At 37.2% G+C, this 26,575-nt stretch overlaps 3 protein-coding genes across 4 annotated transcripts; 1 reads left to right on the top strand and 2 right to left on the bottom strand.

The window, feature by feature from the left end:
• Positions 1–1,253: 1,253 nt before the first annotated feature.
• On the top strand, positions 1,254–16,360 carry LOC140792642 (beta-adaptin-like protein C). Its single transcript, XM_073143753.1, has 16 exons — positions 1,254–1,445; positions 2,025–3,284; positions 4,429–4,626; positions 5,582–5,695; positions 5,934–6,184; positions 9,349–9,484; positions 11,327–11,506; positions 11,603–11,695; positions 12,503–12,714; positions 12,798–12,861; positions 12,950–13,129; positions 14,157–14,249; positions 14,321–14,721; positions 14,838–15,027; positions 15,107–15,310; positions 15,938–16,360. The coding sequence occupies exons 2-16, from the start codon at positions 3,198–3,200 to the stop codon at positions 16,232–16,234; spliced, it is 2,700 nt and encodes an 899-aa protein (XP_072999854.1). The 5' UTR covers positions 1,254–1,445; positions 2,025–3,197; the 3' UTR covers positions 16,235–16,360.
• Positions 16,361–17,176: 816 nt separating this feature from the next.
• LOC140780463 (probable glycerol-3-phosphate dehydrogenase [NAD(+)] 1, cytosolic) lies at positions 17,177–21,541 on the bottom strand. 2 transcript variants are annotated; one of them, XM_073126042.1, is made up of 6 exons: positions 21,144–21,541; positions 20,085–20,781; positions 19,276–19,497; positions 18,350–18,597; positions 17,925–18,064; positions 17,177–17,540 (listed from the first exon to the last, which is right to left on the bottom strand). In XM_073126042.1, exons 2-6 carry the CDS (start codon positions 20,740–20,742, stop codon positions 17,417–17,419), a joined length of 1,392 nt encoding a protein of 463 aa, XP_072982143.1. In that variant the 5' UTR covers positions 20,743–20,781; positions 21,144–21,541; the 3' UTR covers positions 17,177–17,416. The 2 variants fall into 2 exon arrangements, with proteins under 2 accessions (XP_072982143.1, XP_072982144.1); XM_073126043.1 differs by lacking the exon at positions 21,144–21,541 and adding an exon at positions 20,988–21,130.
• A 1,196-nt stretch (positions 21,542–22,737) lies between these two features.
• On the bottom strand, positions 22,738–26,454 carry LOC140784602 (nascent polypeptide-associated complex subunit alpha-like protein 1). The gene is made up of 4 exons (XM_073132098.1): positions 26,265–26,454; positions 24,599–24,686; positions 23,376–23,506; positions 22,738–23,295 (listed from the first exon to the last, which is right to left on the bottom strand). The coding sequence occupies exons 1-4, from the start codon at positions 26,322–26,324 to the stop codon at positions 22,963–22,965; spliced, it is 612 nt and encodes a 203-aa protein (XP_072988199.1). The 5' UTR covers positions 26,325–26,454; the 3' UTR covers positions 22,738–22,962.
• Positions 26,455–26,575: the final 121 nt, after the last annotated feature.

The following is a 26,575-nucleotide window of genomic DNA, read 5'->3' as shown; positions in this document are numbered from 1 at the left end:
ATATATAGCCTTATTGAGCCGACTCGATCGTGCCAGCTCGGGATCAAGCTTGGCTCAGCCTATATTTGAGTCGAGCTAGAGCTCGAGCCGACTCAATTATTTTGATAACCCTAGCCAAGATGACGTCGGTGGGGCAGGCTTCATAGTTCGACTGTTTAACTGTGCTACTCTTTATGTAGGTATCCAATGTGGTTAGTTTAAGTCTTTTTGATTGCCGAGCAACCGCGATCCACAAGGTGCTTTTATTCTTAAAAGACAAAAACGTCCAGAATATCTTTTATAGAGTCTGATTTCTTTATCCTCGTCGATTGCCTGAAGTTAAAGGGGATATCTAAACTTGCCTAGTCAATTGACGGTTTAATCTACGATATTAACTTCTTAACTAGTAATTTTTAAAATTATAAAATTAAATATATTTTTAGAGAGACAAATCATGCAACAATTAGGGTAGAACCACAAACTATGGTTATATCAGAGTGGGCCATTCTCATAAGTTTTTCTATAGTTTTTGGTCACTTATTTTGACGAAACTTTTTTGTAATGATAGAAATTAAGCTATTACGTAAAATAACTAGCTAGACAACTTTATCAAAAAGTAATTTAAATAGTTTTCATTAAAATTCAGAGTAGCAAAGTAAACGAAGAGCACCTCTTTACCAAAGTAATAGTCGCTGTTATATGACGTTGAAATTGGCTAGATTCCACACGAAAAATTTACATGTAAGCCAAGTTGATCAACTAATTTATACCTCGATGATCACAATCCTCTAACTACATCTAAATGGGGATTACACAAACTAACAATTCAAGCGATTCAAGTTAAGACCATAATTTTTTTTAATTAAAAAAAAGTAAATCGATAAATAGCACCTTCTAAGGAGTGATCAGGTCAAATGGTGGACCTTACGTGGCTACAAGAGACGGGGAATCTCGTAGCCACGTCAGCTGCCCCGGGTAACGCTGGCCCCCAGAAAGCCGCTGCTTTTGTCGCCGCCGACACGGCCGATCCGATCCACACCACAAGACGACACAATCCCACACTTGCCCACGATGGCAGAAGCCGTAAATTTATCCTATCCCGCAACGCCCTAATCATCTACCACCAAAACCTAAGACTAGATTCCGACTCCGACTCCGACTCCGATTCCGACGACTGCGAAAAGGAGTTTAAAATAATAATAATAATAATAATAATAATAATAATAATAATTTCTTTTCGTGGCGACTTCGCGGCATCTCTAGAAACCGACTCTGTTTCTTATCCCACAAAGCAATATATCTCTCTTGGTTATTTGAGATTTATCTCCTTGATTTCGTCCCTCCTTTTGCATCCATCCATCGTTTTCCTGCTACTCTCTGCTTCATGGGGGAGACGAGAAGAAGGCAGAAGGACCGGTGGTGTTTCCCCACAAAGAAGTACGGCCAGCCGCCTCTAGCTTCGTCGGGTAATTTTCCAAACGTGTCTCGTTTATTATTTTGAATTTATTTTTTTCTCTCAAAAGCTTTCTTCACTTAGTTTTTTTTTATCTATCTGATTCTTTCTTTCGCCTCTGTTTTTGAATTACTCCTTTCTAGTCTTTGTTCGAGTTGACACAGGGATATTTGTGATTCTGAGAGGGGTTTTGGGTTCAAGAATCTTACATGAGTTTTTTTTGTTTTTGTTTTTGTTAATGATTAATTTTGAATTCTAGATGCATGTTCGTAGTTCTTTTCCCATTAAATCTTTGTTTTGTTTGGATGGTAGTTTTATTCTAGTTTGTGTTTCCGGTGAATTTCTTGCTTGGAGTTTTGTTTTACTTGGGTGGTGCACAATGCACAGTCTCTTCTCTAATTATGCAAAGCTTTGTGTTGATATTACTGTTGATCGTTGTGATAAAAGTAATTCAACGTTTCATTATATGTCTATGTGAAGTTCTGTGTTGACATAAAATAGATCTTTGGCATGGAAAACTACTCTACGGATTAATGTTTGCCCTTGATAGATAGAACATTTAGCTAATTCTCTTCTTTCTTTATGATTCCAGGCCAGCCAATTCTTGCCTGGGAAAGAGATTTCTGCACAGCCGAGTGCTCGATTCCATTGAAGAAGCTATGTGAAGCTAAAAAATTCATGCACCTGTATGCTAATGTGGTCAACTGGGATGACTCGGAAGGAAGAGAGGCCTTCGAAAAGGCAAAGTCCCGCTACTTTGCCAAAATCCATGGTCTGCCATGCAATATACCATTGCCTGATTCAAATATGTACATCGATATGGTCGATCATGATTCTTTCGCGGATCCTGAGTTGGTGGAGGACCTATGCAAACAGCCACCGATATCAGAGGATGAGGAGGAGACAAGGAGTACTTGTACTTGGGATTCCTTTTTGTTTGCTCATCAGCCTGTGCCAGTCAGTGGATGGGGTGATGAGGAGGAGGACATAGGAAACATAGTTGCTACTGGATGGGGTGATGTAGAGGATAGAATATTACCTTCAAACACCACGTCGGATTGGGATATTATCCCGACAGGATGGGGCAATTTGGAGAATCCAGTTTCGAGTAACAAAATCGTGGGTGGGCAAAAGGCTGATGATGCATTTGCTCATAGCAGTGGCATTGCATGGAAACGTAATAATGATAGGTGCTGCAATGACTCAATGCAGCAGAAGCCATGGCAGAACTGGGAGGATAGGAGCTACGTAAGGGGGAGAAGTAGGCGAGGCCGCGGTGACTCGAGATATGCTAACACCCATGGAAGGAAGAACTAGCATATGATAAAAGTGAATCCCATCTATGCAGCAGGGAAACAACATGCAATTTTTAATGAAACATTTTTTTTTTTTTTGGGTCAACGAGTCCAAGGAAACTTATATGTAAAATTTATATGTATATGTATTCATTAATAATTCAATTTTCATTAACAGTAATTAATGAATATATGGATAAAAGCACGACCTTTTATGCAAAGCCGTTGCCGAGTTCAGTTGTAGAAAAAGGAGTAATGACTATAAAAGCGAAAGGGGGAAGGAATAGTAGAATAGCGGTCGCCCGAAACGAGAAAGAGTCCGTGAAATTTCACTCCAAAATGCCGACTTCTCCTCCTTTCTCAGCTGCGCAAAGGTTATTAGATCGAGAAGTCCTTCCCCCGTGTTAATAAGAAGAGGAGGGAGACTGCGAGAGTTGTCCCAAATCGGAGAAGACAACGGCGAAGGAACGATGAGCGGGCACGATTCCAAGTACTTCTCCACAACCAAGAAGGGGGAGATCCCTGAGCTCAAGGAGGAGCTCAATTCCCAGTACAAGGTTTCTTCGTTCTCTCTCCCCTTTGAACCCTCTTCTTTTAGATCCGCTAGGTTTTGTTTTCATACTCGTACAACAGACCGATCCAGATGTGCATATCTCGCAGTTCCATATAGCCATTCACATTTTTAAGATCTCAAACTTTTGAGGCTGTGATTGTTGGGCTACTTTATATTCCTTGGAAGCAATCAAGGTTATTGGTTTGAGAAAGAATGAATCTGACTCGTATAATTAGGATTCCATATGCTGTTCTATTTTGCGAAGACATGATATAATGATCATTCGTGTGGTTCGCTTTTATCGATAAATTATTGCTCATGAAAGAAATGCGGTTCTTGTTTTTGTAAGTCCTTTTTTTGTAAAGAATTGATGCTTTGAGGCGGAAATAAATACGAATGAAGTAAGTTAAATTAAGAATATGTCTTAAGGAATGTATTCAAAATTTGCAATGGAACCTAGTTCTCCCCAAAAGCTATTTGTTGCATTTAGCAAGCTAGCTACCCTTTGGATCTGCCGAATAAACTTTTGCTAACAAAGGGAGAAATAATGTTGGTATTCCCTGTTAGATAATCAATGGTCCAAAAGTGTTAGTTGTCAGATACCCAATGGCCCAAAAGTTGTTAGATAGCATAGTGAAAAATCAAAATATAAATTAGCCTTAACACACAGCCCCTTCATGTCTGGCCCTTATACATTAAACATGAACAAATTATATATATATATATATATATATATATATATATATGATCGAAAATAGAATTTAATTAGATTTTAATGAGGATTGGACTCATGGCATCCAGAAAAAGAAAAAGAAAAAGCTCTGATACTATGATAGATAAATAATTGATTCAAAATTTTAAGTTGTTAGACAATGATCCAAACAATGTATATCATGCATTATTATTTAATGTGATCATTTCCATCGCGTCATCATTCTAGTCAACGTGTCCTATCCTTTGCCATGGAAATTTCTGGATAGTTCATCATGGACTCATTCTAGGCAATATTAGAAGTTCTAGCTATGGCCCTTGCTTTGCTTACTGTGTTCTGTACCATCCATTAGACTGTTTAATTTCATATTATTAAATATTAATGAGACTGCTTTATCTAGGATGCTTGAGCTTACATGTGCTCAACTGTTCTGTAGGATAAGAAGAAAGATGCTGTAAAGAAGGTAATCGCTGCGATGACTGTTGGAAAAGATGTATCATCATTGTTCACAGATGTTGTGAACTGCATGCAAACAGAAAATTTGGAGTTGAAGAAACTTGTCTATTTATATCTCATAAACTATGCTAAAAGTCAACCTGATCTTGCCATACTTGCAGTAAATACATTCGTGAAGGTACAAACTATACTTGCTCCAATATGATCTAATGCTACTTCTTATTTAGGTTATCTATCAATTTTTTGTTTCCGTAAGTTCATTTCTCATTGTTATTTATCTTCAGCCATGCATATGAGATAAGGCCTAAATATTTAAAGTTGAAAATGAGAACTTTACTTGCTAAATGCTCGTACATTATTAAATGGATTAAGACAAAGTTGGTCTAGAGTTTATACTTGACTAAACTGATTAATTTGCCTTGCAAAATAAGGGATAAAAGAGTAGGTAAACTTATTTCACATTCATTAGCGTTACATGCCTAGAGGATGAATTTGATAGTCAAAGCAAAATCAAGAAAGAAGATTATTGTCTCTTAGAAGATTATGTTAAAGATTCCTTTTTTTGCAAGCACAAAACTTCAATTCAAACTTTTGTCCTAGCTGTAGCCATATGCCATTAGCAAGTCAGAAGACGATGTTCATGATATCTTCAGTTTTTGCATTTAAAAGGTACTGGATTGTTGCATTTTGCAAGGTTGATCAAGACCTTGGATGCTCAAATATATTTTTTAGAATTTACCAGCAAAAATCATGCTACCAGGCTTTCATCATATGTAATCATGTTGAAGATTTCCCTCAGTATTTAATGATGATATGCTATGTCTAAATCAAGGGGACTGTTGGATATAGCCCATTGAAATTACAGCAGAGGTCATGCTAGGATTGCTACATGTGATTTGAAACCTAGCCTGGTAACAACTGACTTTATTGGCTGGGTAGTTCTGTGATTCAGCTTCAATAGTTTGCTAGCTTTGATGGGTTGCTTTCATGTGGAGTTGGGAAGATAGATGAATTTTCAGTAATTCTTGAACTTGGCAACTTCTTGGAATCATGATGTTAATATTTTAAGCAAGCTTTTCCTGAATATTTAATAAGATCATTAAAAAATTCTAATTAAACAAGCTATTTTCCAGGACTCGCAAGATCCAAATCCACTGATTCGTGCTTTGGCTGTAAGGACAATGGGCTGCATCCGTGTTGACAAGATTACAGAATACTTGTGTGATCCCCTCCAGAGATGTCTCAAGGTCTCCTTTTCTTTCTGTTGCTTCTGTTATTACTTTGGCTCTTCTCTTTAATCAATTTTCAGCACCTCTATTTGTTAATCTTTTGTGTTAACTGCAACACCTTCTGATTTATATTGAAATATGTATTCTCTTTATAGTTACTTTTTTGTTAGACAAGCTTAATTCGAATTAACAACACCAGCATACTTTATCATCTTTAACTGTTATTAACTATTTGAGTTTCAAACTGATCATACAGGATGATGATCCTTATGTTCGAAAGACAGCGGCTATATGTGTAGCTAAACTTTATGACATAAATTCTGAGTTAGTAGAAGATAGAGGATTCTTAGAGACTCTCAAAGACTTGATATCTGACAATAATCCAATGGTAGTAGCAAATGCAGTTGCAGCACTTGCTGAAATTCAAGAAAATAGCATGCAACCAATCTTTGAGATTACCAGTCATACACTTTCAAAGCTTCTGACTGCTCTGAATGAATGTACCGAGTAAGTTTACATATATATATATATATATATTCTATGATAGTCTTAAATTTTGCAATCTTACTTTTATCGCACACTATTTATTCATGCTCATGTGCATTTTCAAAAATATATAGATTAACTCTTTTCCATCTAAGATATCAGTACAAAGTTCATAAAAAAAATGATTAGCTATGTTAGTCCATATATTGGCATAATCTTACTCTAGAATCCTTTTCTCTTCTTCTATTACTTTGTTTGAAGTTCTTAGACCTTCTCTGCTTGTAGTTTGCACCTTTCTGCATATCTGATATTACTAAGGAAAGTACAGTCATACAGTACAGTTCACCTCAGTGACTAGTAGTTATAGACAGGTCACGGGTGTATGTGTGTACATCCATCTATGGTATGCTAGTAACCAGTGCTATAAAGCTATTCATAGGCTGTGAAGTACAATCTCATTTTCTGCGCTGTTATTTGTGTTGTCTTATGATGAGTTTAGAATGTTGTGTGCTCTAGCCTTCTTGTTGAAATACCTACCCAGTTACACATACCCTTCATGTGGTTGTCACGTGACTTGGTAGCCAAATTTTCCACATAGTGCAAGAGATAAAGTCAAATGTACCAAATAAACCAAGCAAGGAAAGTTCAAACGTACAAAACCAAGCTTCTAGAATAACATATATCCATAATAATTCTAAAGATGTAGATGTACACAAAAGGGCTACAACACATTGAGCTCAAAAAGACAGAGGTAGAAATATACTTGAAGTCCAATTGGAAACAGCGACACCTTGCTCAAAATGTCAACCTCCTCTAAATCTATAAAAGGGATCCATCAAAGGTGCTGAGCACAAGACCTAACAAGTGTAATCTAAAATAACTCATAAGTGATAAAATATATGATAATTAGGATAATGAAAGCTTAAGAAAAGCGACAAATAAGTACTTTTAATATACTAGGTCAACAATATCCATTCAGGGACCCATCATACATCACTACCCATGATAATCAAATCAAGCTCACATAAAGCATCAAAACCATAATAAAGCATTAACATCAATCTCAATCAGGAGAGTAGTTACCTAACAGTAATGTCACCCATATATGCCCAGTCATACTGCATGTGATCAATTATCTATGGCTATTAGATCAAGAACCCCATCGTAAATCCATATCCCTAACTCCAACATCACTACATAACTCCGACTGTTGTTGACCACCACCACCGGTGTTGTCTACATATCAGCCGACCCAAGGAATCACACCAATAGGAAGAGAAAGATGAAGGAAACATGACCATAAAACTAGTTTGTCGATCAGGGCTGCCGCCAACAATCGGACAACACTCGTAAATGGCCGGTGACCATAGGAAGGTCCAAATCATCCAACAGAGCTACAAGGGTCCATACAGATATCACCCACGTCTACTACTCATAGAGTGGAGCGACGAAGGAGATTGGAGACAAGCCGAGAATCTGGCGGCAGGAGGCTACTAGTATAGCCTCCCTTGCGGACCTAGAATTCCCTTAAGGAGTACCTAGGGAAAGAGTTCCCTATGGCGAAACTCCTCAGACCGAGACACTACTGCCGCACTGGCGAATTTGCCAATGGAGTGGAAAACACTAAATGAAGGCAATACGACTACACACATGAAGCTAGAGAAATTAACTAGAGGGAAGGAGGACTTATTGAGGGGTCAATTGGTAGGGCCCACAAGATTCGGCAAATGCTTTGACAACGAGAACCACATGTCGAACACTTCAGATTAATCTCCCTAGCTCCATTAGAGCCATCAAACGAGCAAGAGAGAGAAAGGGGATGATGAACAGTTAAGTGTGTGTTATACGGGTGTTCTTTTATTTGTTTTTTAGAGAGAAGTGAGAACTTAATAATGTTCCAATTAAACTGATATCATTGGAGTCGAACCCGAAAACGCTCATGTAACATGAGCCCTTTTTTTATACTGGTGTTACATTCATACTAGCCTATGTAGAGATTAGACATTTCTTGTCAAAGAATATGTCATGGCCCTCATGGGATGTATTGAAAGCACAAATGATGAAAGTTGATTATAAATAGGCATGTTGACCCAACTATTTGGGCTACATGTCTTTTGGTCCATGCATCTCTATTTAGTGCAAAGGCCTATTCAAATCAAGTACTATGATGCTCCTTGTACAACTTCTTCTCATGTTTTTGGTCTTCCCCTCCCTCTCAAGACACCTTTTGCTTAATTGAAAGCATTCCTCCGTGCTGATGCACTAGATAGATTCTGCTAGACATATCCAATTTATCTTAGCTGATTTTCATGTAACTTATCCTCTTCTAATCGTTCATAAATTACTAGTGACATAATGGAAAAAGAATTGCTGACCATCGATGAACTGATCGGATTAACCAACCAAAGTTGGCCTCAGTCATTATGTATTGAACAGAGGAAAAAAGCCTTTGTATCGGTTGGGCGATAATAAAAAGTCTAAATAAACAATGTTGTGCTAGAAAACCATCTTACAGTCCATAAATGTAACTGTCTCAATTGTGTCTTTATGTTGATGGACATTGTTGGTTTTCTTTCCAGCATTTGATGACAGAGAAATCATATATGAGGGTTCACTTAGTAATTATAAGTCTTGTCTTCTTGCTACTATTCACTTTAGGAGCTTGGCTTCAGGACACAGAAGCACCTTCTCTACTTGAAGAAAAAAGGCATAAGGTTTCTTACATTTTGGCCTCTCAAACTTGTTGGTGGGAGCCTCATGCACCTGGGTACTTTTCTAATTAAGAAAATTATATATAATTCAGATTATTACATTTGAATATCGTCAAGTACTCTACTCTCATGACTCTAGGTACAAGATTTCATAAACAACTCTCTTAAATTGAAAATTAAATGTCAATCTATGATCATGAGAGCATACTTCCTCAGAATTAGTTCCTGAAAATTGTCCCCAATTGTTTGAGTTGGTGCTTGGACAGTTGGACCTTGATTTTTAAACATAGGTCAATATGCATGGATATGTATGTTCCTTTACTAGTGTACTATGCTTGATATCTGTCAGATTATCCACTTAAAATTGGTTAGTAATAAGAATTAGATTCTGCAAAAGATTATCTCTTTTCTTCTCCTGTTCGGATGGTTCAATCTTTGATGAAACATCTCATAACTTTTGCTGTTGTCCTGCAGATGGGGTCAGGTTTTTGTTTTGGATGCCTTATCAAGGTATAAAGCAGATGATGCTCGTGAAGCTGAAAATATAGTGGAGAGGGTTACCCCACGTCTGCAACATGCAAACTGTGCGGTTGTTCTTTCTGCTGTCAAGGTATGATAAGCTTCCTGGATCTTAGCACAACCTTTGTTATTAGTAAGATCGCAAGGAAACTAATCCACTTAACAGAAAAAAGACTACATTGAAGATGATTATTTTGTCTTTTTCTGGTCCTCTATTGTGATGAAGACTAAGTATTAAGCTTACAATTATGCTGAATATTAAGATGTTGCCACATGGGTGATGGAAATTACAGCAAAATTATTGGGAACAGATTTAAACAAAGACTTCTCTGTTTGGCACTCCATTAATTATCTAACCTGAATTGCACATCAATGAAAGTGTTGATTCTTCTTCTGACATCTAGGTGTATAAACAGAAGGCATTCTAATACATTTGGTTAGGGTCTTTTCTTATTGTATTAGTTGTTTATTTTTATTAAAATAAAATTCTTTTAAGTCACGTTTGAACGCCCTTGCAAACGCCTGCATCAGGTTCGCAAAAATAGAGAACGCAAAATATGCGTTCAAACGCGATCGGCAGGAATCTTCTAGAATTAGGGTTAATAATTGTATTTTAGTTTGTTGGCTAGCCTCTATAAAGGTGTGGATGGCAACCAAAATCATTATGCTATTGGATTATTGATTTTTTACCTCCTATCTTTTCTCTATTCTTTTTACCCTAATCTTCCTCCTCCCTCTTCACCAACCTACCATTTCTACCGTTAGCAAGGTCTCTCCTAACTTCTAATCTCCCTCGTCTGTCGAGTCCTCCCTCTTTCTTGAGATCTCGACCACTTCTTCCCCTTCGTCTTTATCTCTTAAACAACATCAACCATCCACCCTCATCTCCATTATCATCCATAACTCTAACATCCACTCCACCTGTCACCACCACCATCATTTGCAATATATCGTGTTTTCATCCTAGTTGCAGTTTGAATCTGCGAAGGGCGTAAATACGAAAAACGTAGACGAGGGAGTTACAGATCGATTCTACTTGGTTTCGTAATTTTCTGACTACGGAAAATTATTTGGTGAATATTTTTCCTCGGTTGTGCGAAATGCTTCCTTCAATAAATCCAGATCTTGAAGGAATCGTTTCGTATACTTATCACATTATAATCTTCGTAAGTATCTAAATTGAATTCAATCAGCTGTTACTCGCAAAAGTCACCGATGCATTGCAAAGTGATGTGACTTTGCTGTAATAAGTAACAACATAGTAATTATGATGGAACTTCATGTCAAACTTCAATTCTGAAATAGATTCTTTTGTAGGACACAAGATTCCTATGAGAAGGTGATCAGTCACTCATTTATGTGTTCATGCTTCATAGTAGGTAGTAAATGGTACCATCAAAAAAACAGAAAAAGAAATTGAAGACAGAAATTAGGATATATAGATTCAGAACTACGGCAGTATGTAATGATATTAGTTGGGAATGCATTTCTAGTGAAATTGCTAGTGCTTTTCTTCTCAGAGTAGAAATTTCCTGCATACATGAGGTATTCTCTGGCATAAATGAGAAAAAAGAAAACCTACAATTTGGAAGACTTGCATAGTGCAGGAAGATATAAATAAGAAACTTACTAAATGAGAGATTCTGGAAGATGGAATAATGGAACTACATCTTCAAAATTTTGTTTTTAGTGCAAACCAGAAGTATCAATATAGCTCCTTAGTTAGATACTTGGAACATAAGTGAACAATTCAAAGAACTAAGATTCATTTTCATTTTTTCATGTGTTGGGAACTCTGAATGCTGTACAAGAAATATAAAATGTCTTTGAGTGGTAGGAATGAGCTGTAAGACTTAAGGCTTAAGACTTAAGATTCACTTCTTCGTTGAGTAAATTTGTCTTTTCACACTTCATGTTATTTCTGTTTCTGCAGATGATCCTTCAACAAATGGAACTTATTACTAGTACTGATCTTGTCCGAAACCTTTGCAAGAAAATGGCACCCCCTCTTGTAACTCTTCTGTCTGCAGAACCTGAAATACAGTATGTAGCCTTGCGCAATATCAATCTCATTGTACAAAAGCGGCCTACTATACTTGCACATGAAATTAAGGTGAATCAAATAGTTATTTCTTTCTTATCGAGCTTATCGTTGTCCTCTGAAGTTCATGTTTTCTGATTTTTATTTTCCCCTGAAAATATGGAATAGGTTTTCTTTTGCAAGTATAATGATCCAGTTTATGTTAAGATGGAGAAATTGGAGATTATGATAAAGCTTGCCTCAGACAGGAACATAGATCAGGTACAGATTATAACTTCATAGAGATTTAATTTGGTCATGGATTCATGGTTAAAAAAATTCTTTTCTTTGTATAGAAAAAAGGTTTGTTCAAAATGCAATGTTGTACACTTTACTCTCTCTGCTTATCATTCTTCCTCTCTCTATCTCCTGCTGCTATGCATGTTTGCCACATGGTTAGGCCTTTAAATTTGGTTATTCTTTATGTCTCAGTTTGAACAGCTTCTTCTTTTTTGTACTTCTTGGATAATCGATTTTGGAGGATTGATTTCAGGTCAATTTTTAGGTGAACTTGAAAAGTTTCGATGCTATCAAACATTTTGTGATGTGTAATTTGTTGGCATAGCTTTCTATATCATTATTTGCGTCATTTTCCTTACTGCTCTCCTGGCAGTGACTGCAATAATTTTTCAAGAATATTGATCCGACAATTGCGTGATGCACCTGTTGTATTCTAGCTCTGTCAAGTGTTGTTTAGAATTTTACATGTTCCAAGAACACTCGAGGGCCTGGTGTGCCTGCTGTTAAGAATACTGAGTAAGTACTTGCCATCATGTAATAACAAGTGCTTGATATATATATATACATACATATATACATACATACATATATACATACATACATACATACACATATATATATATATATGTGAATTTCCATGAAGCTTGAATAATGTTATAAATCAACTTATTTTGTATTCACTTAGTTGTGATTGGTAATTGTTTCTTCAGTATTCAGCTTTGAGATTATTGGTCTGGCAGATCATATGCACCAGTGGCTCCTTTTCAGAATCTAACAGCTTCCTCCCAGGTTTTATTGGAGTTCAAAGAGTATGCTACAGAAGTAGATGTAGATTTTGTTAGGAAGGCTGTACGTGCAATTGGAAGATGTGCCATTAAGTTGGACAGAGCTGCCGAACGGTGCATCAGTGTTCTGCTTGAGCTGATAAAGATCAAAGTAAACTATGTTGTGCAGGAGGCTATCATTGTTATTAAAGACATTTTTAGACGCTATCCTAACACGTGAGTTTGGATATCCGTCTTAGTTTTGGAAATTGTATATGTCACTTAACAATCTTATTCTTCATTATAATATTCACATGCAGCTATGAGTCCATCATTGCAACGCTTTGTGAGAGTTTAGATACTTTAGATGAACCAGAGGCTAAGGTAATTGGCTATGCTTTAACATTCTTACCAGAAGTAGACATTCACATGTTCATATTCATATTCTGCTGAACTGCTTTACTTACTGTAGGCATCAATGATCTGGATAATTGGGGAATATGCTGAAAGAATTGATAATGCTGATGAGCTCCTTGAGAGCTTTCTAGAAAGTTTTCCAGAAGAGCCTGCGCTAGTGCAACTGCAATTGCTCACAGCAACTGTCAAGTTGTTTCTCAAGAAGCCGACGGAAGGGCCACAGCAGATGATACAGGTTTCTGCATTTATCTGTTTATTTGTTTCCTCATGTTGCTTAAAACCAGATTCCGTAATCCTTTTACGGGGAGTTTTCTTTGCACTAAATTTATCTAATGTGCATTCCAGTATTATGGGTACTTCGATGTGCACATATTAGTTTTAGAAGCAGTTGTGTAGATTTCTCATGTTTCACTGACTTTTCATCTACATTGACTTCCCTTTAGGTAGTATGAATGTATGACTGCTAAAATGATACAAACATGTTTTTTTCCTCAATTGATCAGCTGTAATGCTGACTAAATATTGTTGTTCTTTTTTTTCTCTTTGTTCATGAGACTTGGGTGTTTTTCCATTGGGAGGAGAATATTAAAACCATTTTTGCTAGTTGTAATAATGAATATCACACTCTTTTGGGTTGCAACTTGGAAGTAACATAAGGTTCAAATCTGGACCATATGATATTTATAATAACCCAAGAGAGCTGGCGGAAATATTGACTAGGTCTTGATATCTGACTTCTTCCTGTCATTAAATTTGGTGCCAGTCCCTTGATCAAGGCATTTTTGTTTGAAGAAGTAACCCTTCATGAAAAGAGGTGTTTAGCTGCAGTTGAGAAACCTCTTATCTATTTCAGTTAAATGTAAAGCTAGTAAAAATATCTTGATGGATTTTCTACTAAAAATAATTTGACAAACTGCAAAACTTTAGATGCAATTGTTTCTCAGCCTTCCACAGTTTGGAAGACCTTTAGAAACAATTGTTTCTCAGTTTCTTTTTTCTCTTATCTACAATTATGAGGACTTTGAACTGTTTATGGTCTTTCTTCTCTCTTTCTCTTTGTAATGGCCTTGTTGATGCCAGAATAAAGTTCTTTTATCTGTAATTAGTGTTTATGACCAGGATAGGGTTCTTATTATGTTGCACAATACATGAAAGGTTTTTATCCATAAGATTCCATAACCATTCTCTGAAGGTTCATCAATAATCTAAAATCAGTTTTCCTGGTGTCTTCTGTCCTAATTTGCATTAGCTATATCCTGCAGGCTGTTCTGAATAATGCCACTGTGGAGACGGACAATCCTGATCTGCGTGATCGAGCATATATATACTGGCGACTTCTTTCTACAGATCCTGAGGTATAATGTTCCTAGGATGATAGATATTGGTTCACTATTATTTGCTCGCTTATGCCTGTTTCTTTTCTCAGGCTGCAAAAGATGTTGTCCTAGCAGAAAAGCCAGTGATCAGTGATGATTCAAACCTCTTAGATCCTTCTGTTCTTGATGAGCTCCTTGCGAATATTGCTACGCTTTCTTCTGTTTATCATAAGCCTCCAGATACATTTGTTAGCCGTGCGAAGTCAGCTGCGCCAAGACCAGATGATGAAGACTACCCTGATGGGGTTGAAGCAGGGTATTCTGAGTCGCCCTCCTATGTAGTTGATGGTGCATCACCCCCTGCTAGCACGAATACTGTTTCACAATCTTCAACAAAGCTGCCAGCGCAACCAGCCCCTGCACCAGCTGCTCCAGTTCCAGATTTGCTTGGTGATTTGATTGGTCTAGATAATGCTATTGTACCGGTTGGCGAGCCAACAACAATGTCAGGGTGAGGATACTCACTCCCAGTGTTATTTTTTCAGCTTCTACTTTTGGCAGTAGCCATGATATTAAAGATGTTGACGAACTCCAAATCATATAGCTTATAACTACTTATTCTTGCAGGCCTCCTCCACCTATATTACTGCCTTCATCAACTGGTCAAGGTTTACAGATAAGCGCACAGCTTGTCCGGTGCGATGGCCAAATATTTTATAGCTTGTTCTTTGAAAATAGTTCACAGATTGTGTTAGATGGATTCATGATACAGTTTAACAAGAATACATTTGGCCTCGCTGCTGGTGGACCTCTGCAGGTGATGTTTTTCTCTATAGCTCCAGAAAGTCTAAAGTATTAATTGCTAAATGTTGATATTTTCTTTAATGTTTGAATAGATCCCACCACTGCAACCAGGAGCGTCAGCCAAAACCCTTCTGCCAATGGTTTTATTCCAGAATGTCTCACCTGGACCACCAAATACACTTCTGCAGGTGGCAGTTAAAAATAATCAGCAACCTGTATGGTACTTCAATGATAAAATCTCATTGCATGTCCTCTTTGTGGAAGATGGTAAAATGGAACGTCCAATTTTTCTGGAGGTAGGTAACTCTAGTTCAGTCGCATTTTAAGCATTATTTGCTTAACCTGGAAATAGTTATGGTGAGGTCACATAATGGATCTGATTATATTTGTTTCAACAATGTCGTAAAATCTCTGGCTCACATTTGAACTTCCCTAAGAATTCTTAAACTTGATCATGTTTGCTGCCAAGTAGATCATTGTGTCAGAGTATAGTATGTTCTTTTCAGAGTTCTCTTTTGATCTTGTTGAAGGTGCTGCAGCCTGCTTTGAATCTATACAGCAGACCCTTTAGTTCTAATTGACACGTTGCCAACCCATTTATATTAGGGTTTAGATGGTCCATTCAGTGTCATTCACATGCCGAATCTGCATAATCGTAATATGCCCCAGACCCTGATCCACCTGCACAGGAAACACATCATCTCGCAAGTTATTCCCTGACACTCTTTTACTCACTCTCCTAGATGCCATGTAGTTGTGGCCTTACGGGACTCGAACATGTATTTCCTAGTTATCATCCTCAAAAATCTTTGTATCTGCAAGCTGCACCTGGTTTAGGAGAAAAGAGAAGTTTTTTTTTTCATTTAATTGCTATTCCAATTGCCAAATTACCATTTCATCTTTCATATACCTGGAACTTGCAGACATGGAAATCCCTTCCTGATGCAAATGAAGTAACAAAGGATTTGGTGAACTCAGTCATCAACAGTGTTGATTCTACAATCGAACATTTGACTGGTTCTAATGTTTTTTCTGTCGCCAAACGCAAAAATGCAAACAAGGATGTGTTGTATCTATCCGCCAAGATCCCTCGAGGAATCCCATTATTGATAGAGCTCACAGCTACAGTTGGTGTTCCAAATGTAAAGTGTGCAGTTAAGACACCAAACCCCGAAATGGCCCCTCTCCTTTTTGAAGCCATGGAGACTCTTCTTAAGTGACCACAGTTGTAACAGATTCTGTGATATTTTCAGACCATTTTTCTTTCAATTTATTCAATGTCGGGAAGCTTTTCTGTATATGCTATATTAGATAATTGCAATTCTCCAAGAATGTTTACTGCCTCATGTAGCTGATATCCTCTCTTTTGTTTTTGTTTTTGATTTTGAAGCCTTCATGTTGATGAACTGTTTTGATTGCTCTTTAACGAATCGTAATGTTCATGTGAATACTGTCTAAGTGATCCTGTCTGTCATTCCGTGTTGGATAGCAGCAGATGCTATTATTGTAAGCAATCTGGCACTAAAACCATTATTATGTATCTTGCTTCCCCTCTGCTCTCTGGAAGGAATATATATAGAGGCCTGATGTTTTGGTGTTTCTTAAAATTGGTTGAAGGGACTTTGCGTTGTTTCTGTTGTTGTTTTGGTCTTTCCCTTGGCTCGAATAGGTTCCTCTATCCTTGCCTAACATTACCTCATGTAAGACGTGATTGATGTGATGTTGAGCTATATTAGTTGCTTTGAAAACCAATTGAACATTAGTCGGGTACTTGGCAACTTTCCATTGGTTCTCAAAGGATTTCATTCTCCACATAAACAGACTGTAGCACATTTCCTACCTTCGACACTGCAGGTGATCTACTGCCTATGACAATTAGTTTATCTTTTGATAGAACTTTTAAACATTTTAATACTTCTTTATCAATTCAGAAATCACTTGTCTACAGAAGGGAAAAAAAATACATTTAAAGTATCACTGACCAAGAATAAGTTGAGAACTATTCAAAAATCTGGAAAATTTTGTGCAAAAATGATTCTGAAAAAAAAAAATCTGTAGATCAAAAGAACCCAGAAAAGATTTATGTAGTTCTAAATACAGGATACTGAGAAGCAAAACATTAGCCAAAACAAACGGTATTCTGCTTATTTGCACACACACCATTTCAATTAGGAGGATCTCAATTTATTGTACTTCAATTTGTTGTCCCAATATACATGATAAACCAACCTAATTTGTGCAGTACTACAGTAGCTTCTTAGTACGTGCGACATATGAACCAAGGCAACTGCATGCTAGTATCAGCTCTAACAAGTCCAGTTTAAAACTAAATCATACATTACAGCATGACAGATCAGATCCCTTTCCTAATTGTTTCATTGTAGAAATTCAGGAGTTGGCGTTTAAGGTTGACCAAGAAGTGATGGCCGGTAAAAAGCATGGCTTTGGGCTATCTCGATCCTTTCCCGAGGATCATTCATGGTTTCATCCCTTAGTGCTTGAAGAATGTCCTGCGGACAAAGTTCCCTGCAAATTCCAAATGAAAAGATCGAATTAAACAAGGTCTAACTGAAAGAAGCAATCTAAACCAATGTCAAACAGAGTAACAGATTTCAGTAGTATGCCGTCTGTTTTTTATTCTTAGAAAAGGAAAGGGTGTGCACTTGATCTTTTAGAGACTCGTGCATTCAGGACATAACAAAGCAGTAAAGTTCATTATAAGATATCTGAAGCAGACAATTATCTGATTGCAATACTATCAATACTTGTGAAAGAAAAAGACTAGCAACTAATGCACATATCACTTGAGTGAAATCATATTCAAATGATGGATCTGGGGAAGGATGGCTATCCTTTTTCTGAAAGGTATCGAGAGATTAGAGACAACATTGTGAAGAAAACAATTTCAACCTTTTTATTAGTATTTTGTAGAGCCTTTTCAGGATTGGGCACAGTTGAGCTGGAGCAACAGGCTTATTGTCCTTGGGATGCAGCACACTTAAGCTGGGCTGATCAAGTAGCTCGTAAAATGCACCAATGGCAGAGACACCCTGCAGGATGGAATAGTTAATGATGAGCAACAAAACCAAAAATCCAAACAAAAAGCAAAGCAACCTCTTATGCGCCTTATGTTACAACATGCAAATAAAGCACAACACACATACATATGCAAAGCTCAGTGCCTTATTAACATGATGTGATCTTTAATTGTATCATTTTGACAAGTTAGAAGCACAACATATCATCTGGATCATGTGTAGCTTAGAGTGATGAAATTAATACACACAGACATTTTTCTTGCAGGAATATTTGCATAGTAAGATCAATAATCAAACCTGAATCATCCCTTTCCCTTTGATGCTATCACCCATGTCAGGACTCAGTTCTCCCTTGGCCAGCATTTGTCCATACCATGCATTGCGACCTTTTAGTAGGGTCACGTATGTGTCAGCTAGAAGGGGGCCAGCAAGTTTCTCTGGCTGTTCTGCCAGCAGATGAGTGATAAATATCATCTCAGATGTGCAGTGAGCAAAGTATACTGATTTGCTTGTTGCACTCTCATTTGTCAAAGCTGCTACCATTCCTAAAAAATAGGGTAAACATAAACAGATTAGGATTCTGAGAAGAGAAGGGAGAATCTAAAATTGCAATCTTTACATAGATGTGAATCTACTCGTATAAACGCATTTATACAACACCAGTGGAAGTTACAGATAATAAGTTACAAAAGCGATAAGGAAACTACCGTTTAGAGTTCAGGACAAATTAGAGTGCATTTTTTATGATAGGATATATCTCGGAGATACTTATGTAATTACGATACGATACATCTTGCAAAACCAAAATCTGTAATTTTGGAAGGACAAAACATCACAATAGTTTAACTAGTTATACCTTGTATGCATGATATTATGAGATTAAACCAAGATAACAGATTTGATTTCATATCCAGCGACCTGGCATTATGAGTGTATGATCCATTGAACTCCAAAAAAGTTTGTATGCTCAGCTATTTAAAAGCATTTCTTCGAGTATGTAGGTTTCATTCATGCACTCTGCTTCCTTAAAGATGTAGAGTGTGGACTGAGGAAGGTAAATTACAAGGTAGCATCACAAATACAGAGAATAATACACCATAGATTACAATTGTTCTCCTTATTTTATTAGGAGTTAAATACTATACATGTTCCAAGTGCACCATCTGATAATGGTTAAGAGGAACCAATCAATAGGCACTATCAGAAAGAAAAGAAAAACTTACCAGCACCGATAGCATAGACATTCTTAAGGCCACCCATAACTTCATGAGTGACAAGATCACTGTTGTCCCATACGATGAAATGTGGCTGCCTCAAAAACTTAGCAAGAGGTTTCCTCCACTTGTCAGCTCCACAGATTCGAGCATTAGCATATTCTTTGTTGTAAATTTCTGAAGCAATATTGGGACCCCCAAGATAAAGAATGTTCTCTATTGGAACTCCAGCTGCAGATCATATCTCAAACTTTGATACAGAAGCCTCAAAGGAACATGATATGGGCACAATCATCACAAAATGAAAACATGCCAAGAACATAAGAAAGTTTGATGAAGGTGGACAAACTTGAAACATGACAAGCTAAATTCAAGAAGTATATCTTATACACGATATTAAGGAAAGAGACATGAAATTATCATAACTTTGAGAATACCCCAAGTAAATCTAAGTTAATGAAACAGCAATTTTGACAAGAATTGTCAAAGTTGTCTTTGAAATTTAAAGTAGATCTAATGCTTACTAGGAAGAATTATGGGAAGATAATAATAACTATGATATGTCTATATGAGTAATAAAAGGACAATAAAATTTATCACTAAAGGACAAAATAAATTTGCAACAACAATTGATACATACACATGAACAAATAGACTAAGCTTTGCTAGACCAATTTCAGCATTCTCCTTTTTTTTTTTATACAGCGTGATAAAACTATTAGCCTAAGAATCCGACGTAATACTCTTGATTAGCATATTCTGCAGGGACTGGAGAGAGAGAGAGAGAGAGAGAGAGAGCGAGAGAGAGAGAGATTTACTTGCAGAACTGATCATCTGTGTAGGTGTTATTATACGTGGAACCGGATCCAAAGCAGCCTCTATACCCTTTGCGAGAGAGATAATAATGGGAACACTAATCCTCTCCTTCCAATACCTGCTTATCTCCTCAAACACCTCCCTTGTCTCTGTGGAAGGCAAACCATTCACTACAATATCGGCATCCCAGACAGCCTCCTGCAGGTTAGTTACAACCTTCATAGGGCAGAGAGGTGTCTCAATCATGTTTAAACAGAAACCATCTCTTAAAATCTCATCTGCATAGAGTGTTCGATCCCCAAGCCTCGCCTCAACATATTTTAAATATGCACAACGACGGATCAAACGCCTCAAGACATCTTCCCTCGAATTGATTACCTCAAATAGATGCTCCGCTGTGGACCTATCAACTGATCTCCGCGGCCGTCTCCATATTCTGATCTGGACCTTTTCACGGAAGTGACCATAGGCATCTTGCAAGAGGGCGGCAAACACACTCCCCCATGCACCAGCCCCTATACCAACAATTTTCAATAGATCACCATCAGATTTTCCAAGAAGCCGGCGGAGCTCATCCAGCCTTTCCTCAGTACCATTTGTGCTGTGAAGAGATCCATTTGAGTGAGCAGAAGTTTGATCACCTTCTACAGTGCCAACCATCTTCTCTCAAGCGGTCTTCAGATTTGCGGATGGATTACTCTGCCAATCAACAAATGTTTGAAATTACAGTACTAGTTATATGACTAAATCAACTAGAGCTCATTATACTAAAAGCAGAAATTTTCGTACTTCGAACAGCTTCTATCAAACAATAACGACAACGATTTCTTGAGAGCCCAAGTATTAACAGATAAAAGAAAATATCCCCAGAATCCAAATTCAAGACACAATTTCGCTTCTTTTACCATAAAGAATTCTCGACAAAACACCAAAAACAGCCGAGCTTCCTTAATTGCGCATCTAGCAAATCGCACGGATCCCTCTTTACCAACCTTCAAACTCTCTCTCTCTCTCTCTCTCACCAAAATCAAACATCAAAGACGCAAGTAACAACTACATACCTTGTCAATGCCGCTAAGATTTTGGTCATCCACCGCCCCCAAAAAAAAAAAACAAATAATAGAAAAGGTCGTGGTTTTCGTGTCGGAGACTCCAAAGTTATTGATACCGACTTGTCCTTCCTTGCATTTTTAGTCCTTTCTTCTCTACTCCTCCCGACCGAATCCCACAACTGCGACACAAATCGCCGGCAATGTGGTTGGGAAGTGAGATGGGCAGTTGGGCTTCTCCGAGCTCTCTCTTATATACGGCGATGGGGTGATATTGGAATGCGAGAAGATGCCGAAAGCTAAGGTATGGGCTTTTGCTGGTGCGAGGAAAGAGAGAAGATTTTTGGATTGGGAGAGTTGGGTGGAGGCATTAATGGCTTCTGATGCTCCCCCAACTTCCAAACGGCCATAAATGGCAGTGTTTGTGAGCTGTTGAAGGACGAAACATTGGATATCATACTCAACTCTAATGTTGGAAATAAAAGACTTTAATATATTTTAGCTAGTGTAATTAGGACTAAAATTATCTTATTAATTAAGTTGTAACCATTAAGTTTTAAATTTAATAACAAATTACCGATTTGAATAAAAAAATTATTTCACTTTTCCGCACTTTTATTTTATGTCACCAAGTCAACTCTACTTAACAAAGCAGTTTGTTAATAGATTAACGACATTTGTATTTATAATTTAATTAAAAGTGTAGGAAGATAAAATATATTTAATTGTTTAACCATTGATTGTAAATTGTAAAAAGATTAAAAGATGGAATTGGAACAAAAATATATTTTAATAATTATATAAGACAAACATCTCTGAGTGATTCTTTTATGTTCACCAACCTAATGATAAGGAGGGGTGCAATAATGTATGATATTGCTTATGGGATTAAAAAAAAAAACCAAATTCCCAAATAAAAAGGAAAGATAGATATCATGAATCATGATTGATATAGCATCATAAGATTACATTATGTTTTAATGACCAAGATATCACTTACTAAAACAGTTGAAAATAGACTAGTTAATAGGAATCTAGCAGTTTAGCTGGACAAGGAATTTATGTATGTTTCAATCAGTTTCAGTAAGCATCAATTTACATGATTTAAACTCCATGGTTACAACTGCTACCCGCCCACTTAATTGTTGATGTAGGTCTCAAATGGAATTAAACTTTTCCATTTTTTGATCGGATGATAAACTTCTCAAGTATAAATTTTTAAAAAAAAACTATAGGAGAGAAGTCAGCTGGAGAACTCCAAGTGGCAATAAGTTCTCTAGATTTAGCTACTAACACACTAAGAAGGCTTGATCTTCTGCACTAGGATGTGAAAGATGGAGATCATGTAGATACTTTTACAAGAAAATTCAGCCCCAGTACGAGTAAAAGATGTAGAATTATACTTCATAGGTAGTGAAAATGGGTATTTATCATTGCTGAAAGTGAAGCAAGAAGAGGGGTTGGATGGATAGGAGAGACTGGGAAAGAAAGTTTTCAACAGAGTAGAGACTAGAGATGGATGAAGAATTGACAGCCTTATGTAACAGTTAGGCAGGTAGGAAGGTTTCTAGATAGCATTTATATATTGGAAATATAAAACAATAGATTGAGACAGAGAAAACCAAATTTGTCTACATTTATCCGGAATGCGAGAAAACCCGAGGGATACATAAAATGAAAGTGACAAAATCTAATCGTGATGATATTACTACTCATACTCATACAACAGGAATGATAAAAAGCTAAATATGCCTCCAGTCCATGCATCCTCACAAAATCACTAGGAGGAAAACTGAGCAACCTTTGTTCCTGTTGGAGAAATCTTGGGGCGCTAATTAGTCAGCTCCATGATGGCAGTGACAATGTCACCCTCTGCAGCTTTGAGTGCCTTGACAGCCTTAGACCTCGAAACACCAGCTTGCGTCATCACTAGTTCGATGTCTTTCGGCTCAACGCCCGTCTCATCGACCTCCTCATCATCCTGGGCTGTAGCAGATGTCTCAGTCTTTGAGATCACATGGCTAAGATCAGGTGCCTTGAACTGTTCTGCAGCCTGTGTCTGCAGCTGAGAGCTCAGATCCTCAATCTTTGCCTCTCCAAAAATAACGTAGGTGTCTGAATTTGGACTCTTAAAGACATCTGGTTTTGAGATGACAAATAGTATCTGGAAAAGCAAATAAATGTTAGTTACATGGACAGCCCCAAAACATATTCTGTAACACGCAACAACGATAGAGAGCTAACATTCTTGCTCTTCTTCACAGTCACACGACTGACACCAAGAATGGGTTTCATGCCAAGCTTCAGCATGGCCTTGCGACTCTTTTTCTCACTTCTGCTTTGTTTTGATCTTCCACTAGCATCGCCTGCTTGTCCTGCAAATATAAGTGATGTTCATTTAACTTTTGCGACTAGAAAATCAAGGCATACAAATACAGCACACAATTGCAATCAGGAAGAGTATATACTGAAGTAGGCAAAAGAATAACAGCTTGACCAATTACAACCAATTGCAAGAAGAAGCCTCAACTATAGAGGCCTGTAACCAGGATTAAAGAGCTTATAGTTGGGATTTTGTTCGAGAGAGGGACACAGATAAGACACATAAAAAAAGGGTAAACCAGTCATGTTTTACTAACCCCAAGCAAAGTGTTTGGGATCTGTTTCATTACAGGGGATACAGAATGAATGGAAGATTTATGTGGCTGAGCCCAAAAAGGCAATTTTTCGACATCCATAGTTCAAGATCTTCTCTCGATGTTCGACTCAACAAGAATGGCAATTGGCTCGGATACAAGTCAGATGATCTTGAGCATAATGCCTTTGCGTTTACAAAGAAATATGCTAAATTTGAAGTACTAGGCAAGATTTAGTCTCAAATTTCTGACAACTGATACGAGGTATAGCACCTTGCTAGCTGCAGTGCAATCATGATGAATTAGGGGCACAGATCCTGCTAGAACTAGAAAGACACAATAATGATAAACTTGGAAATGTCAACTCTTTCTTCTCCTCCATCTAACCTACCTACAATCACCCTTTCAACTTTCCAACATCTTACATATCTCATCCAGGTTCTCCTAATAATAATATGTTTTAGTTAATAATCTGAACCCTCAATCCAATCCTTGTGACATGACGGAGATTCTCCATGTAGAGAAATTACAGAATTTGGAATCTCCTTTTCTTTCCCTCAAATAATACATCAGTTTCCATATAAAATCCAACTCTTTCAAGAAGACAAAGAAATCATTAAGAAATTTACTAGTGCATATGTTTTCTTCAACATAGAAAAAGAAAGGCCATAGCATCTTGAGATATGAATATTTTGAAAGAAAGAGGTAGCAAGAACCCATATACTATGCCATTATAATTAAATATATTGCCTTTCCCACTTGATTATTTTTTCTTTTTCACTAGTTGAAAGCAGTTTAAAAGGCACATAGGAGGACAAAATCCTAACTTACCCTCAGCATCATCATCATCATCTTTGTCATCCTCGTCGTCGTCGTCGTCATCATCATCCTCTTCATCCTCAACAACAGGTTCATCGGGCTGCAAATATTTTAAAATTAAATTATACTTCTTCAAGCTCCATCTCTTATACATGTGTACCATGAAAATAGGAAAACACAACAGTTGACGTCTTAAAACTTAGGTTAACCAAATAATATATCCAAATGCAAATAAACAATTAAAATTGAGACATACATCTCAAGTAGTCAAACAAAGGATCCCATTAGGTCATTAGATGTGTAGTCTTCATAAGTTCATGCATATCAGTATGGCTCTAAGTGGCCATATTAAAATGCGTGAATAACATACAGGTTAATAGGGGAAGAATCATAACACTGTTGTTTAGACATTAACAAAGAGAATTTCACTCTGTCAAAGGATCACACTGCTCACTGCACTACTCAATCAAGCAAAAGCCCAGATCAGTCCCATTAAAGCCAGCTAATCAAATGATAATGGATATTACAAAGGTGCCATTTGATAAATTAATTGCTTATCAATCTGTAACCATATTATTGAATCATCAATTATTTTCTGTTCAGAAGTACAAAATAAGTAAGGATCTACTTTCAGATGAAACCAGAGAGAGCTCAGAGAGGCTATAGGTAACATTATATGTGCCATAATATTAGCCCCCCAACAAGCATTCGTTAAAGCTAGAACATTTAGAAATATTCCATGGAATTATATACTAATCACTTAAAGTAGCATCATCCATCTACTACACCACTTAGTGTTTACATGCCACAGTTATATCAGCTTCTATTTTCTATGCAGTTCCTTCCAATAAGCCAGTCTCCACAGAACACTGCCTTTCAAATGTTCCTAAGCTAGTTAATAATCACACAAACCATTACAGTCAAAGTAAGAAAAAGGGCAGAAAATAGCTAAAAACCATCCATGTACTGCAGGCAAAAGGAACAATAGCTTTTTTTTTTTATTGTTATGTGCAATACATCTCATCATTCACAACTCACAAGCCCTGCAAGTCTGCAATGCATGATAGGTGGATACGTTAGTATAGGTAAATGACACTCTCACCAATGGAAGCACCAGGGGGAATGCGACACAAGAAGGGATAATATTACATCTGGCATTCAAATGATAACTTCCTTGAGGTTTAACGAATGTGCATTCAGTTACATAGTGATATAGCCTTTCTCACAATTATAGGTTAACGATACGTAAGCTTACACTCTGCTATAAAAGGGTCGTTAACCTAGATTTCAGTCACAAATTAAGACACATTTATATTACTCCATTTACAGCATATATATAAGAGCATATAACTGATTCACTCTGAGTAGATTATTGATTGAATAGCTTTATTTTCTACTCGCAGAAAACCAAAACATTTTAGACATTTCTATGGACCTCTTCAGTACTAAAGGAGAAACAGATTCGCAGATCTACATTTCATGAGAAGCTCCCACTGCAATAAATGTACTCAAGATGACAGCTTTCTCACAGAAACATCATTACGAGCTTAGAAGAAATAGAAAAAATAGAGCTTTTTCGCGTCAAATCTTCAACTAAGCAACAGGCACTCCTCCTATATTAGACGGGGGAAAAAAAATCGCATCTTTGGGATAGAACGAGGGATGAGAGAGATCTCACGTTAATCTTTTGCTGCTCGAGATGAGCGGCGAGAAGCTCCTCCTGTGTTTGGGCCGTCATGGTCAAAGGCGCCGCTGCTAAAAGGAAGAACCCTAGATGATATCCCTAAACCCAAATTAGGAGACGGCGGCGGCGAAGCAGATGGAATTTATATAGGTGGAGTTGCTATTCTTACAATTACAGAAATGCCACTTACTAAATATTACGGCTTGTATTCAAGGTTTATTCCAATTAAATTAGGTTCAAGATTAATACATATTTCCATTTACACCCCCACGTACATTAAATTTACAATAGAAATTTTTTTCCAA

Source organism: Typha latifolia, chromosome 1 (assembly GCF_019914945.1).
Source record: "Typha latifolia isolate L0001 chromosome 1, TyphaL0001v2, whole genome shotgun sequence".
NCBI lineage: Eukaryota > Viridiplantae > Streptophyta > Magnoliopsida > Poales > Typhaceae > Typha > Typha latifolia.
The sequence above is the reverse complement of the archived record's forward strand: the minus strand, read 5'-3'. Positions and strand labels throughout refer to the sequence as shown.

What these genes read in the sequence shown, in the direction of transcription:
- LOC140792642 (XM_073143753.1), top strand. Translation starts at nt 3,198, where the DNA reads ATGAGCGGGCACGATTCCAAGTACTTCTCCACAACCAAGAAGGGGGAG. An exon ending in CAGACAGGAACATAGATCAG is followed by an intron (nt 11,696 to 12,502) that starts GTACAGATTATA and finishes GCTTCCTCCCAG; the next exon opens with GTTTTATTGGAGTTCAAAGA. An exon ending in GGCCACAGCAGATGATACAG is followed by an intron (nt 13,130 to 14,156) that starts GTTTCTGCATTT and finishes TATATCCTGCAG; the next exon opens with GCTGTTCTGAATAATGCCAC.
- LOC140784602 (XM_073132098.1), bottom strand. Translation starts at nt 26,324, where the DNA reads ATGACGGCCCAAACACAGGAGGAGCTTCTCGCCGCTCATCTCGAGCAG. An exon ending in TCGAGCAGCAAAAGATTAAC is followed by an intron (nt 24,687 to 26,264) that starts GTGAGATCTCTC and finishes AAATATTTGCAG; the next exon opens with CCCGATGAACCTGTTGTTGA. An exon ending in TGATGATGATGATGCTGAGG is followed by an intron (nt 23,507 to 24,598) that starts GTAAGTTAGGAT and finishes TTATATTTGCAG; the next exon opens with GACAAGCAGGCGATGCTAGT.
- LOC140780463 (XM_073126042.1), bottom strand. Translation starts at nt 20,742, where the DNA reads ATGGTTGGCACTGTAGAAGGTGATCAAACTTCTGCTCACTCAAATGGA. An exon ending in ACAGATGATCAGTTCTGCAA is followed by an intron (nt 19,498 to 20,084) that starts GTAAATCTCTCT and finishes TATGATCTGCAG; the next exon opens with CTGGAGTTCCAATAGAGAAC. An exon ending in TACAAAATACTAATAAAAAG is followed by an intron (nt 17,541 to 17,924) that starts GTTGAAATTGTT and finishes TGGAATTTGCAG; the next exon opens with GGAACTTTGTCCGCAGGACA.